Here is a 14362-nt window from a genome sequence, read left to right on the forward strand (position 1 = left end):
AAAAGCAGCAAGTGTTCTGATGCCCAGGGAGAGACTGCTGGAGATGCAGAGCCTTTTTAAAGGGTCAAAGCACAAAATTTCACTTGCAGCCACTTACCCTGGGCTTTGGCAGAGGGAAGGCAGAGTGGACTAGAGAGGCTTGAGGTGTCTGGGGTTGGTGGCTTTGGGGAGAGAATTGAGGGAACAGCCACCAGGATCCCTGTGCTGAGTCATCCTCCCTTACTGCAGGAGCCTCACCTCTCAGGCAGGGCACTTCTCTCTGAATGACATCAGCCCAAGGGGAAGCAATAGACCACTAGGGACCAGGTCTGCAACATAGGCATGTGCCCTGACTGGGAATCAAACTGGTGACCCTTTGGTTCGCAGGCTGGCACTCAATCCACTGAGCCACACCAGCCAAATTAAGCTTTTTTTAAGGCTAAGATAATTCATACAAAATAGATAGTAATTCTTTTTGTCATGTCTGATGAAGCAAAACAAAGAAGAAACTTTTTTTTAAAAAAAGATTTTATTTTTAGGGAGAGGGGAAAGGAGGGAGATAGGGTGGGAGAAATGGAAAGAAAAATCAGTGTGCGAGAGATAGGTCAGTTGGTTGCCCCTCGCATGTCCCCCACTGGGGACCTGGCCTGCAACACAGGCATGTGCCCTGACTGGGGATTGAACCAGCGACCTGTTGGTTTGCAGGCTGGCATTCAATCCACACCAGCCAGGGTGAAACTTTTCTTCTCATAAATTAGACCAGCTTTTCCCAAACTGATGCCCAAAGGGTTTCATAAGATGGTAAAACAAATTGCCTTAAAACTCTTTTATAGACAATAGTTTGAGGAATAGTAGATCCTCCTCTTAAGGATTCAGGGTGGTTGTGAGGGGTCCAAACCCATTTTTTTAGCACGACTTTCTATTTCCAGAAATAGTCTGTGGTGGTGTGGGGGAATAGCCTGGGAAATGCTGGAACTTTTAGTGTAAGATAAGTTTGGACAAACGTATCTGTCTGGATAGTTCATTCCTGTGTTCTCTCAGTGTTATATCCTAGTAGTCTTATTTCCAGTTATGCTTTGTGACCATGATGCTGTTGGTAGACAAATAGATGCATAATCTTTAGTTTCTGGTGCACTGATTTTTCAAAGGGGATTGAAACCAAGAGCCCCAGATTAGGAGGTGGCTGAGTAGCTAACCTGTAAGACAGCGAACCACCTCTAATAGCTTCATCACCTATAAACCAAGGAACCGCAATTGATGCCCTTGACTGATTTCTGGGGCTAACATTCTAGGACTTCATTTTCGGAAATTAATTTTTGTGGAAAGGTCAACTGCTTACTCCCACGGAAAAGTGACATGATCCAGAAGGACTGCACTTCCGGAGCTGTCCTTGACACAAAGGAAGCAGAAATAAAGCCTCCCGTGCTTAAATAACATTTATTGTTGCTGCCGAGAAGTCTTCATGAGAACAGTTCTCACATTTATTTAGAGATATATTGGTTGGTTATAGAAGCAAATTTCACTGAGATGTTATATATGAAGTATGCCTGACTATGAATCTTAATTCAGCAATCTAGTATTCACAATGTGTTGGCTGCCATTTAGTTATTTACCCAAACATGCCTAAAAAAAAAAAAAAAACAAACCAACCCAAAAGGCCAAGGGCTTGCTAAAAAGGAGAAGCCTAGAAAAGATAAAATCGATCCTGCAGCAGTTCTGTTTGACTGCAGTCTGTGCGTGCAGGAACGGTGTTCACGTGGGGAGTATTGTGCCCAGTGGTTTCTCGGTTTAACGGTGTGAAAGCCCTTGAGGTTTTCTGCGGCTGTCTGGAGGGAGTGGGAAAATCCATTTACTGAATCCAGTCAATGTTCAGGCACCGCGCTATGAATGCAAACATGTCTGAGACTTCTTCTATCACTTTGGCCGTGGGCTTCCCGGCCCCGTGGCCTGCCTTAGTGTCCACGTGGATAAGCAGGGGGTTGGTTTGCTTCCGGCTGCGGCCCAAGATGTACTGAAGGGTGGCAATGAACTTTAGGGAGTGAAGTGGGACCACACGGTCATCGTGGTCAGCAGTGAGGAGCAGCATGGATGGGTACTGGATGTCATCTGCGTCTGGTAACTTCACATTATGTAATGGAGAATATCTGAAAGGCAAAGGCACTCTCATGATGCCAAGTATCAAAAGCTGAGTTGTTTTTTCACTAGGATAATTAAGGAGGGCTGCTGGGCACAGTAACCTATGTGGTCGACCCGCCTAACATCACTCCCAATAAGGGCTGCAGCTAACTAGTACATGCGTGACCACTGGGGACTGTGCTTACTCCGCTGTGTAGAGCTTAACTGGCCAGGGCCACTGGAAATAGGGAGCAGCTCTGTCATTTATTTGGCTCCTACTTGGGAGGACTATATTAGAAAGGAAACTCACAGGGCTGTTGAAATAACCCCACCTATATGCACATGTACTGTCTTGAGTATTTTCATAGTCTTTAGACTTATTTTTTCACTATTACTAAGTGGACTGATTTTCTTTCTAAAACACTAGTTTTGGATATAATAGGTGCAAGCCTTTCTTATGTTGAAGAACTTGAAATCAGCTTTCTCCCCCTTTAATATCTATAAAAACTTTGTTTCAGGCTCTGCTTGGCAGTCTTAGGAAGATCGCAGACCCTCTCTGGCCTACTTCCCAGTCGGTGCCCCTGGGGCGGTGCCGACCTCCTGCTGGCACCAACTGAGAGCAGCTGCCTCTGGCCAGTGGTGAATGAGTTCGAGCAGGAGCAGAGAAGGCGTCCAGTAATGCTAACAAAAGAGGTTTCAGAGTAAAAGCACAGTTGAATTCAACAGTGATTGATAATAGTTAAGTGAGGGAAATCTCTAGACAGTTTGTCCTTACATTTCACTCAATATAGGTGTCATGGTTTTGAAAGGGTTCAGCATTAATGAATATAATCAAATATTTTAGTTGAATTTTATTTTGGAGGATAGTTGAAAACGGCAAAATTTCTACTCAGTTAACCAAGTCAAGGCTAAACATTCTGGGGTTTAGTCTCCAATAAATAAGATGGGTGGCAATGGACTGGTCTTCTGACCTCATTTCGGAGTGGCTTTGGATCAGCCCTAGCGCTCCAGATAACAGTTCTGTGGGGAAACAAGTTTGGGAAACTCTGCCTGATAATATAACCAACCCCCGCCCCATGATTCACGTACCACATGTGTACATCAAAGTCTCAGAAGTTCTGTAGGAAAAAAAATCTGTTAAGCTTTATTTATCCAGCTCTTTTCGGGGGGCTCCCATTAATATCCCAGGTGGTGCTTCTGGGACATACTCCAAGGGTAGAGGATTTGAGAAGCTTCTTGTGAGACCCCTTCTGTCTCTGGTGTGTGGGGCTGAGCTCTGCTTGTATTTGGGAGCAGCAGGTAAGAGTAAATGCATGATGGTGAGTGCTCGGTGGGCAAATTGAAGTCCAAAGCAGGAATATATAGGGGTAGGCAAAAGTATATTTACAGTTGTGATGCAAATAACCAATAATTAATAGGTAATACAAGAATAAACTATGTTTCACATACAACTGTAAACCTACCTTTGTCCACCCCATACATCATAGACATCTTAAGAGAAAAAAAGTATTTAGAACTTTTTCTTTTTGGTTGTTTTCAAATTAATCTCAGAAGTATTGGGTTCCATCAAATATTTTACCGTCTTTGATATCACCTAATTCAGTATTTTCAGTTGAGTTTAAATGGGACTTATCCCCCTAAGTGGGTATTTTCTCTAAGTTAATTTGAACAATAGCTTCTTCAGACATTCAGCTTTTACCAGTATGTGTCCATGAGGCTGCCTGTGTGTTTAAAAGTAATAGGTTTACAAAGTAAAATCCTCTCCTTCTGGGCCACAGAACCGAATTTAGTAGTTTAAAATATCCAATTCCAAAAATTCTGTCATTTTAGCTGAACTTCTAATTGGAGAGAGCTAGCCATAAAAAGCACACAAAATGGAAGAAAAACTAAATAAATCTGTAATGGACTGAAAAGACTGTGACACAGGTTTCTTGTGTTATTCCCAGGGCAACCCCTAAATCCCGCTGATAATCCCCCGGTGCCCACGTGTGGGAGGCAAAGAGCGTGAAGAGCAAAAAAGAATGTGGCTTGCAGTCTTGAGAACCTAAATATCTGCTCCTTTCTTATTCTTGCCAAAGTGGTTGAGGGATATGAAAGAGGGAAGCTGTTCCGTATTCCCATAATGTAACATGTAGTTTCAAATACATGTAGTTACGCTGAGAGCGCAAAATAAGTTTAACTGTATTTGCATGTATTTCCCTTCATTTCCATATTTCTTGATTTAAAAAAGGAAATCCCATATATATTGTTGTAAGGTATAATGACACCTTTCAAAAAAGTGGTTTTTGATTCATGTACCATAAATTTAGTAGGGTTTCAAACACTGATTTCTTTAAGTGTGAAACCAAACATCTTTATTTGCAGTTATCACTGGGGCCGTATATTGCTGCTTGTTTGTTGGCTGGCTCTTGCTGCTGCGTGGCCAGGTGCAAGGCCTTGATGACATCTTGCATGGCTGAGAAGTGCTTGGGCCACTGGGCCGGGATAGACTCCGCCTTGTGCACACAGGCCTGCAGGTCAGATCTGGCTGCGCAGTCATCCCAGAGAGCTCAGCGCAGCCTGGCCCTTGCTGCGTGATCTCCATGAGCTCCTCCATGGCCCTCTCCTCCAGCTCCCGGATCTGAGTGACGGCTTCTTGAAAGCTGGACATCTGGGCACACAGTTCCTCTCCTTCCTTTTAGGTAACTTGCCTGTGATCAGGGACCTGCGAGAGCTGGTTTCTGTCTCTTGTTTACATTTGAGTTGGCTGCTCCCCACTGGGCCCACTGTGGGGGCTCAGCTCCTTGACCCTGTCTGCATATCTGAGTGTGTTTAAAGTACATCCACAGGCACTTATGCCTGGGGAGATCGGGGCAATCTCACAGGTCCTTGAGTTCTCCCCGGTAAAGCAGTCCCGTAGCATGTGTGTCGGCCTGCTCTCACGGAACAGGTGTGAGTCCTGTTCTGTCCCAGGGCCCTGTGGCACTCCTTCAGAGCCAGGAGGCTTTTGCTGATTTCTGTGCCTTCCATGTGGGTCTGCTGGTCAGCAATGGAAGTTTCTGTACCCTGTTCATTCCCTATCAGATCCACCAAAGAGAACTTGTCATGCACTTTCCCTTTGGCTCGAAGAAGAATCTGGAAGCAGGCATGGGGGTGGGAAGAGTTGGAGGTGGCAAATGTCTGCCTATAGCTCCTGCAGGCACTGCCTATGTCGATCATCTTGATGACATTGCTGGCACAGCTAACCACATGCTCCTGCAGCCCCAGCACCAGCACCTGCTGCTTCCTGCCCTCCAGCACACGCAGCCTGGCCTTCTTGTTGAGCACAGAGTGTCACGTAGACTTCGGGCCTAGGTTCTGGTAGCAGGAGGAGGACAACCTGGCAGGCCATCTCATGGATCCCTTAGGATGCATTCTGGGCTTTTCCAGAGAGGCCTCTGCTTATAGTATGTGTCTTGCCACTTCCTGTCTGGCTATGCAAAACAGGTTGCTTTTCTGCTCTGGAAAATTGTGTGTGCCAGTGGTCTTGCTGTGAGCCAGTAGATGATTTCATTTGAAGCTGTTTCATCAAATGCAAAGTTGAAGTAGAATGCTTGGTTCTCCAGATACTTTGTTCAAAGTTCACATTTAACCTATGCTTGTATACGTTCAAGGACACATTTGCTAGGAACAGAAATCACATCAATTTCATTTCCTTCCTTCCTTCCTTCCTTCCGTCCTTCCTTCCTTCCTTCCTTCCTTCCTTCCTTCCTTCCTTCCTTCCCTCTCTCTTCTTTCTTCTTTCTTTCTCTTTCTTTTCTGAAGATTTTACTTACTTTCAGAGGAAGGGAGGGAGAGAAACTGCAATGTACAAGAGAAACACTGATCTATTGATTGTCTCTCACATTCTCCCAACTGGGGACCCACCTACAAAGACCTGCCCATGACAGGAAATCAAAAGGCTGACCTTTTGGTTTGCAGGACAACACCCAACCCCCTGAGCCCCAGCAGTCAGGGCTCACACCGATTTCTTTCTTGGCCAACTCTTATTTTTTCCAGCGGGTGTTTCCTAACACAAACACATATTCTGTGCTCTTTCGTAGCATCAGTCAATCCCAAGTAGCCCAAAATTCTTTAATCATCTGGGCAAACTCCAAGTTTGGAAAGCTGTTGTCATACTCCTGAGCTTGCTTTATTCTCATTTCAACATTCTCGGCCCTCTTCTCATTTCTTCATTTTTTCCATTGCCTTCATTTCTTCCAAAGGGAATTTGCAGGTGTGGGAAGCTCCACCTCCACATCATCCTCCTAAGAGGTGATGCTAATCAATGAGAGACTGGACATATGACTGGAGCCCCTTTGGAGTGAGAATTTTGGACTTAAATGATCTGTGTACTCCTTTCTGCCAGGGCAGGATACCCTCTCTTGGATGTGAGGGAAGAAGCTATGAGTCCTGGGTTGACTGTGGCCATTTTATCAAAACCAACCTCTTTGCCCTTTGTGGCATCTCCTTACATCCATTCCCCTGAAACAGAGGCTTTCTCCAAGTCCACACTTAATGGGCACTGTGAATTAAGCCTCACTCCTGACGGCTCTCCTAATGAAACGGTCATTAGACCTGCCAGAGCTGTGGTGGCTACTTAACCAAAAAAAGGAGACAGAATTACAATCTCCTGAGGAGCAGACATCTGGTCTGTCTTGTTCCCCAGATCCCATTAACCCCTCATTTCTTATGTCACAGTCCTGTGAGCCAGAATCTGGGTTAGCTCAGCATGGTTCTCTGCTCTAGACCTCTCCAGACTGAAATCAAGGCATCAGCTAGCTGGGTTCTGACTGGAAAATTCTGGGGAAAAACTATTTCTGGACTCATGTAGGTTGCTGGCAGAATCCAGTTCCATGAGGCCAAAGGACTAAGGTCCCTATTTCTTGATGGCTGTTATTCTCAGGTCCTAGAGGCCCCCTTCTTTCATGCTCAAAGCCAGCACTGGTGGGTCAAGTTCTTCTCATGCTTCCAGTCTCTGTGACCTCCCTTTCTGCTGCGCCCTGACTCCAGCTGCAGGAAGTGCTCTGCCTTTACGGGCCCACTTGGATAATCCCAGATACTTTCCTTATTTCAGTGTCAGATGATTAGTAACCTTAATTTAATCTGCAAAGTCCCTTCACAGCAGTACCTAAGATTGGTGTTAAGAGAAGGAGGGGACAGGAATCTGAGGGAGGAGGTAGACATTTAGAATTCTTTCACATCTCTGTTTTCGTTAAAGACAAGATCGAAACAAGGAAGACAGACAGGTATTTCCATCACATCCCCTACTTTTGCAGTAAATTGATGCAAATAAGGGACATGGAGCAGAGCAAGGAGTCAAACACCATAATTCTGAACAGTCAAAAGGATATCAAATCATCAGCAACATATATGTCAATATTAATTAAAACCTTACTTGATAAGCCATTCAAAGTGGTGTTTGCTGTCTGAGCACCCGTAGTCGGTGGTCCAGGCATGGCCAATGGTGTATTTATGGAACTTCAGCATGTCCATTACTCCAACTTGGGCAATAACACAACCAAAGAGGTCAGGACGCTGATTTGCACAAGCAGCTAAAAACCAAGACAGAAAGAAACAGGAGGCAGTTTATGATCAAATACCTAAATAAATTAACAAAACAACACTTGGATGCTTTCAGAACCTTGGTTGCCTTTTTTCTTAGAGTACAGGAAGAAACCATCATAAATCACCTGTCTAATGGTCCACAAACTTCCCCCTCCTTCTTCCAATATATCTGAGGGAAGAATATTCTCATCAGTAACAGAGATTTACTCCCCAAAATGAATCTCAGTGCGGAGAAGGCTGTTGGAAAAACTGAAGGACTTTCAAAAAGCCTGTGCTTCCTCCTCCCATTCCTACTTGTTTTCACAGGTGATGAGGGAGGTTAAGAAACCTGTTTGGGACCTCAAAACAAGCCTGTGATATTGTGATATAATGTTGGTCTTTGTTCCTGGCACAGAACTCTGGGGTGTCTCTTATAATTCATAACTAGCCCCTTTCAACCATACCTGAGTTTTTGCTAATGAGGTAACTCTTGGTAGGCCCCTACACAGCTTCAGGATGGGATCAGTTGCCAGAGCAACCAACCATGTGATTTGAGTGTTGGAATTGTCAGGTCACCCCCGCCCCACCGACTTCTGGGGAGGCAGAGGGGCCAGCAGGGGTGTCCAACCTTTTGGCATCTCTGAGCCCACTGGAAGACAAAGAGTTGTCTTGGGCCACACATTAAATACACAAACACTAACGAAAGCTGATGAGCAAAAAAAAGGTTTTAAGTAAATTTACAATTTTGTGTTAGGCCACATTCATAGCCATCCTGGGCCACATGCAACCACCCCCGGCAGAGCCTGAAGCAATCACTAATGGCTAATGATTTAATCACTTGTGTCTACACAATAGAACCTCTATAAAACTCCCTAGACAATAGAGTTCAGACAGCTTCCAGGCTGGTCAACATTTTCAGGTGCCAGAAGGTGGTGTGCCCAGAGGGCATGGGAAATTGACACCTACCCATCCCCCCACACCCTACCCTATCTCTGTGTCTCTTCCATCTGTTCAGGTTCTATCCTTTGTCACAAACTGGTAAATGCAAGAAAAGACTGTTTCTGAGTTCTAAGAGTTGTTTTAGCAAATTATTGAACCTGAGAAGGGGGTCCTTGGAACCCCCATGTACAGCCAATCAACAAGAAGTGTACGGGAAGCTCTGGACATGTAACTGGCATCTGAAGTGGAAGCAGTCTTGTGGGCCTGAGCCCTTCCTCTGCGGGGTCTGTGCTAACCCTGAGTAGCACCAGAACTGAAGGTGGTGTCGCAGAGTTGTTGGTTGGTGTGAGGAGGTGTTATGAGTAGAAATAGTTCAATCAGCCCAAGGCAGAATAGGGACTCAAACTCAGCTCAGGGCTCTAACCAGTACTGGCACACCATCTAGTCCTGTTTATATAATGTTCTTCTCTGTATACTAAAGTTACTTAAATGGTTTTTTTTCTTGATAATTTACCAAATATTTATTGAACGTCTGCCATATGCCTGGCACCAGGCCTGGGGGTAGGCCAGTGAGTATCTCAGTGACGAGGGTAAAGAAATGAACAGGCAATGGCAGCACCGAGAACACCCAGGTGCTACGAGAGTGGGGCCCAGGGCACCTAACCAGGTGTGAGGCAGTCAGCGAAGAAGTCACATGGGTCAAGGGATCTTGGCCTTTTTGTGCCTCTGGCAAAAAACACAGCTCCCAGCCCAATTCTGACTTCAGAGCTTGTTCATAATACTGAATCCTCAGTCCTGCCCTTGGAGACCCCCATTCTCTCAGCCGCGGGGAAGCACAGGAATCTGTCCTTTGAATATACACTCAGAATCCTGATGGGGGCGCTCTATCTCTGCAGGTTCCTTAAGGGACCAGGTTTGTCAATAGACACAAACCAATCCTGAATATAACTCTGAAAATATGAGGGAGTTATTGGATGAACCAGTAAATTACAACAACAGCCTCCCACTATTGGCATCAGATGGTATTTAATATCGCCTCCTATTAAATCTTAAGATTTTTGTTTAGTTCTTTTTCTTTTATACTTCATATGTAAACCATATGCAAATTCAGTGGTCTCCAATTGAAAGTCTACCCAGAATCTGACCACTTCTCACTACTTGTCTGTCACTGCACCCCTGTCCAAGCTGCCAGTGCCACTCACCAGACAAGTCTCCTGCCTGACCTGCTTTTTTGCCCTTGACTTTCCTTCCATCTACACTATCACCATAATAGGATCAGTCCATGACCCTGTGGAAAAACAAGTCAAATTATGGTACTTCTCCTCTCAAAACTCCCCCAAAGGTTTCTCATTTCCCAGGAAGCTGGGTCCCCCAGTCTGGCTCTGCAGTCCTGCCTGGTTCAGCCCCTGCTGCCTTACCTCCCCTTGCTCCCAGTGCCCAGCCGCGGGTGGGAGCCGCCTCAGCACCGCTGCAGCCGTGTGCTGGCCTCAGGGCCTCTGAGGGCTGTCTGCCTGCTCACACTAGACTGAAAGCTCCGTGAAGGCAGAGGGGCTGTCTGTGTTGTTCATAAAAATTTTATCAACATATTTTCTAAATTTAAAGCAAATTATTTTGGATGTATATATTTTACCTCCAAGGGAAAATGTTCTATATTCTACTGGGGTGAATAAAGAGAAAGAACAGGAATCCAGGCTCTGGCATGACCCAGTGTATCTCCAAGGCACGGACACTGAGCATGTGTGCCGCCACCTGACGCCCCTCCTCCAAACCCGTAAGCTGAAAGCCCTGAAAACTGTCACGTGTTTTAAGCTGAGCTTATATATGCTATTCTACATGTGTACAATGGCACCTCATGTCCTAATGACATCGGATGTAAGACCCAGCAAGCAAAATTCAGGTCTACTATAAATGTTCATTACAACGTTCAGTGCTACTGAGAGAGAAAATGCAAACTAAAATGTCGTTAACCACCAAAAACGTAGGTACTTAGAGGCAGAGCCACAAAGAAGTTGAAAGAGCAGAATCTAAAACCACGGCGCTCAGCCCCGGCCCAGCATCACCGCTTCGGACTGTGGCACATGGGGCAAGCTGCTCGGCCTCTCAGTGCCCCAGGGGGTGCGTCCTCCTCAGTAAGAGGGGACATCACCAGGCTGTGTGCCCGTCCCCCAGGGTGCGTGCACGTCAGGGCGCAGGCTGGGCCCAGCATCCAAGGCACTGCTCCTTACTTTGGGAACTGTTTCTGTGAGCTAGTTCATTACTATTATGCTGTGGATCCATCTTTTCATGTACCTCATTTTCCTCATGCCATTTCTCTCTCTCCCCACAGCATTTAGCATCACCGGATGTATTTATTCAGCAAATGTTTAATGATCGTCACATCTTACAAGTTCTGAGTAACACAATTAGGGGGCTTATCAGGCTCGGTACTGTGCTGCCTGAACCCCTGAAACATGTGGCTCCAGTGTGTGGGGAGAGGGCCCCCCTCCCTGGCTTGGGGGAGACCTTCGGGCCAGTCTGGAAGAGCCCAGAGCAGGGAAGCCAGATGGCTCTCCAGGCCATCACGGGTCAATCTGAGGATGGGGCTCAGCTGGGTCTTTAGGCCCAAACAAAAATGGGTTTTGTGTTCTTTGTACCACTGCTTCCATCCATGAGCCAAATGACAGTGTATCCGAGAACCCCGAATGTTAACCAGTAAGTACAATGAATAAAACTCAGTTCTTACCCACTAAGAGGCCTCCATTTGAACCTCCGTTAATAGTCAGCCTCTTGGGAGACGTGTACCCTTCCTTGATAAGGTACTCTGCAGCACACTGGAAGTCATCGAAGCAGTTCTGTTTGTTGGCCAAGATACCACCTTGGATGTGCCAAAGTGAAAGAGCGTTAATTAGCAACACAACACATTAGAAACACAGCAGCTTAACCTGAATGGAATTCAACTGATGACAGGGCAGAGTTCCAACCACTGCTCGATCTGATTTAAACACAATGGGCAATGCCACATTTAGAGAAATGCCTCCCTTTTTGTTAAGCATTGTGAAAATCTATCATCCATTCCACAATTGCTAATCCATCTGGATTTGTATTTTTTCTAAGAACTCCTAGGACTTAAAAGGCAAATGCCCCACAGGGAAAATAGTTATGTGAGTGAACCATGGGAATGAGAAGAACCTGTACTTTGGAGAAGCCGAACTTAACACTGAAACAAGACCCGGAGCAGTGCTCGAACCCCCTTGGAGTCCCACCAGCACACGACTTCGGCCGCTGGGCCCTCCGGCCTCCCCCTCCCTGGGAAGGTGAAAGCGCTTTGCAGAGGCACTTCTCATCCCGCTCTGCCCCGGTCTGAAATGGGTAAGTGAGGAGTAAGTTCTCCAATTCTGTTGTAAGTAAGAATCAGGTGGAGAGGTCTTGAATGAAAAGGGTCTCAAACATGTCCCCAGGAAATCTGGGCTTTCTCCTCTAGAAGTCATTCCAATATATAAAACCACATAAGGTGATTACTCAAAGAGAGGAACATCCACAGGTTTCTGGAATTTCTAAAAGTAAAAGCCAAATGGCTCAGGGCAAGCCCTCAAAGGCACAGATGCCTAAAATAACTGCCTATAAAGTGAAGCAAAGGCAGACAGACCTAATTAGATTTCTGAGATTAAACACATCTGCAGAAATTCAATTAAAGATGAAGCAGTGTTACTGAAGAAACTTTTTCATATCAAAACAAATGTTATTAAGATTTTAATAAGAAGTTACCGGTGAATTAGAACAGCTAGGATTACTTAGTTTCCAGGAATAATATCATTTTGGGTATATGACTATATTTTTTTAAAGAGCATTAAATTAGCAGAATAGAATTTAGCTTTATCAATGTTCAGCATTCTAGGGTCTGACTGGAAAAGATCCGTTTCTGATCATTTCACTGCCTTAATTCAGAGAAAGTTTATAAATCAGTCTAAACACCGTCTGCTTTCGGCCTTGGTCAAGCTCCCCAAAGCGTCTGGATAGTAACTGGCTCTAATTTACAGGGAGATGAGAAAGGACGTGTTGGCCAGGACCAGGGGCACTCTGCCCTAGCAGGGCACAGCGGGCCCCTGGTGACCAGGGGGTCTTATAGAGAAGAATCCGGGCTCGTGGAGGGGAAGACCCCAGGGGTCTGTGCAGGAGGCTGCGCGTTTGGGCACACCACACACGTTCAGACCGGGGAAGCAGGCGAGCTAAGGGGTCCGGACTTAGCATGTGGATTTGGTATGTAAATCAAACATATGGTACACAGAGATTCTATTCTATTTATTCTCTTTTTATCGGTCATCTCTTAATATCACAATTTCACTGTATGATTTTAGTGCAACTAAATTCTAATATCAGGTCAGAGTTAAAATTATATAATGAATCCTATGCTGTTTCAAATACACTGACCACTGAGAAAGCCTTTGGGGATGACCGGGCAGGAGTCGCCCTCAGACGGCAGGCAGGCCCAGAGCCCACGTGTCAATCAGCAGCTCCTGCGAAGACACTCCAATAGTTTGTCATCTGCTGTCAGCCCCTGGGATGCCCGCTGGATGGAGAGCGGTCAGGTCTAGGCCTTTCCTACGTCTTGTCATCTGACAGGTATTTATAAAAAATCTCTTTACAGATCTGCCCTCATCTCTGCTGATGTGATCTGATGCAGAAAACCAGAGCCATTGGCCTCGGGGTCAGGAAGATAGAGAAGAACAAGTGGCTGAAGGGTGGTCCCTTATATCCCTTCTGTGGTGCTGCTGACCACCCCCAAGCTCGAGCGGCTCCCTTTGTCCCAGGACGCTTTCTTCTAAGTGATGGCTGATGATGAGAGGGGAAGGGGCATGGAGCTGGTGGGTGTAAAGGTGCCATAATCCCCTCCACGGGACACGGGAATAAGGCACATGGAAATCATCTTCTTTAGGCTACTGGTGACTCTGAATTCCAGATACACAAAAGCCAGGGAGAGTGCTCCATACACAAATAAAGGGAAGAGATAGGACTCTAAAAATAAAAATTATTATTCTTTAAAAAAGTTGTAATGGTCCGGAAATGAAGCTGAGCACAGAAGCAATAGTCTCAATGAACCAGAATGCATGCTTAAGGAGGCCAGAGATGGGGATGGACCCACTCAAACCAGAGAAGAGCAGTGACACAGGTATGTGTCTGAAACATGTGGGCGACAGCCACAGCAGCACTGCCAGGAGGACACAATTTCTCAGTGCTCTTGGAGGAATGAGAGAAAACAAGCAAAAGGATGGCCACACTGAGGACAGGAAAGCTCTGTTTTAGGTTGCTCTTTTCTTTTAAAAGAAAATGCCCTGCCCTGGCTGGCATAGCTCAGTGGATTGAGCGCGGGCTACAAACCAAAGTGTCGCAGGTTCGATTCCCAGTCAGGCCACATACTGGGGTTGCAGGCCATGGCCCCCAGCAACCACACATTGATGTTTCTCTCTCTCTCTCTTTCTCCCTCCCTTCCCTCTCTAAAAATAAATAAAATCTTAAAAAAAAAAGAAAATGTCCTGTTTTGGATGCTGTTTTGAGATAGTCAAATAATGCCGAACAGTAAAGGCCAGGCTAATGGGAGACAGGACAAATACCAGAAAGGGCCACTGAGACTCACTTATGACAGTGACAGATAAAAACTTGCCTGATGCATGGCCAACAAAGCAAGTAATTCTTATTATGGTCTATAGTGAATGCCGCTGACAAGTAGGTACTTCATTAAGCAGAATACAACGGAAAATAAAACGTGAAGAGGCTACGGGGGGAATAAATGGAGATGGAAGGAGGCTTG

General features: G+C 45.7%; 1 protein-coding gene and 1 pseudogene across 1 annotated transcript in view; both read right to left on the reverse strand.

Annotated features, from left to right (window-relative positions):
* Positions 1 to 1130: 1130 nt before the first annotated feature.
* Positions 1131 to 14362, reverse strand: part of LOC114494272 (prolyl endopeptidase) — a 104833-nt gene continuing 91601 nt past the window's right edge. The window contains exons 13-15 of the mRNA XM_028509271.2: positions 11300 to 11431; positions 7490 to 7646; positions 1131 to 2123 (exon numbers count right to left, since the gene is read on the reverse strand). Coding sequence (XP_028365072.1) covers positions 1829 to 2123; positions 7490 to 7646; positions 11300 to 11431 — 584 coding nt within the window. The 3' untranslated portion in view covers positions 1131 to 1828. The remainder of the gene's footprint in view (positions 2124 to 7489; positions 7647 to 11299; positions 11432 to 14362) is intronic.
* LOC118500286 lies at positions 5944 to 7483 on the reverse strand (annotated as a pseudogene).

Source organism: Phyllostomus discolor, chromosome 4 (genome assembly GCF_004126475.2).
Source record: "Phyllostomus discolor isolate MPI-MPIP mPhyDis1 chromosome 4, mPhyDis1.pri.v3, whole genome shotgun sequence".
NCBI classification, from domain to species: domain Eukaryota; kingdom Metazoa; phylum Chordata; class Mammalia; order Chiroptera; family Phyllostomidae; genus Phyllostomus; species Phyllostomus discolor.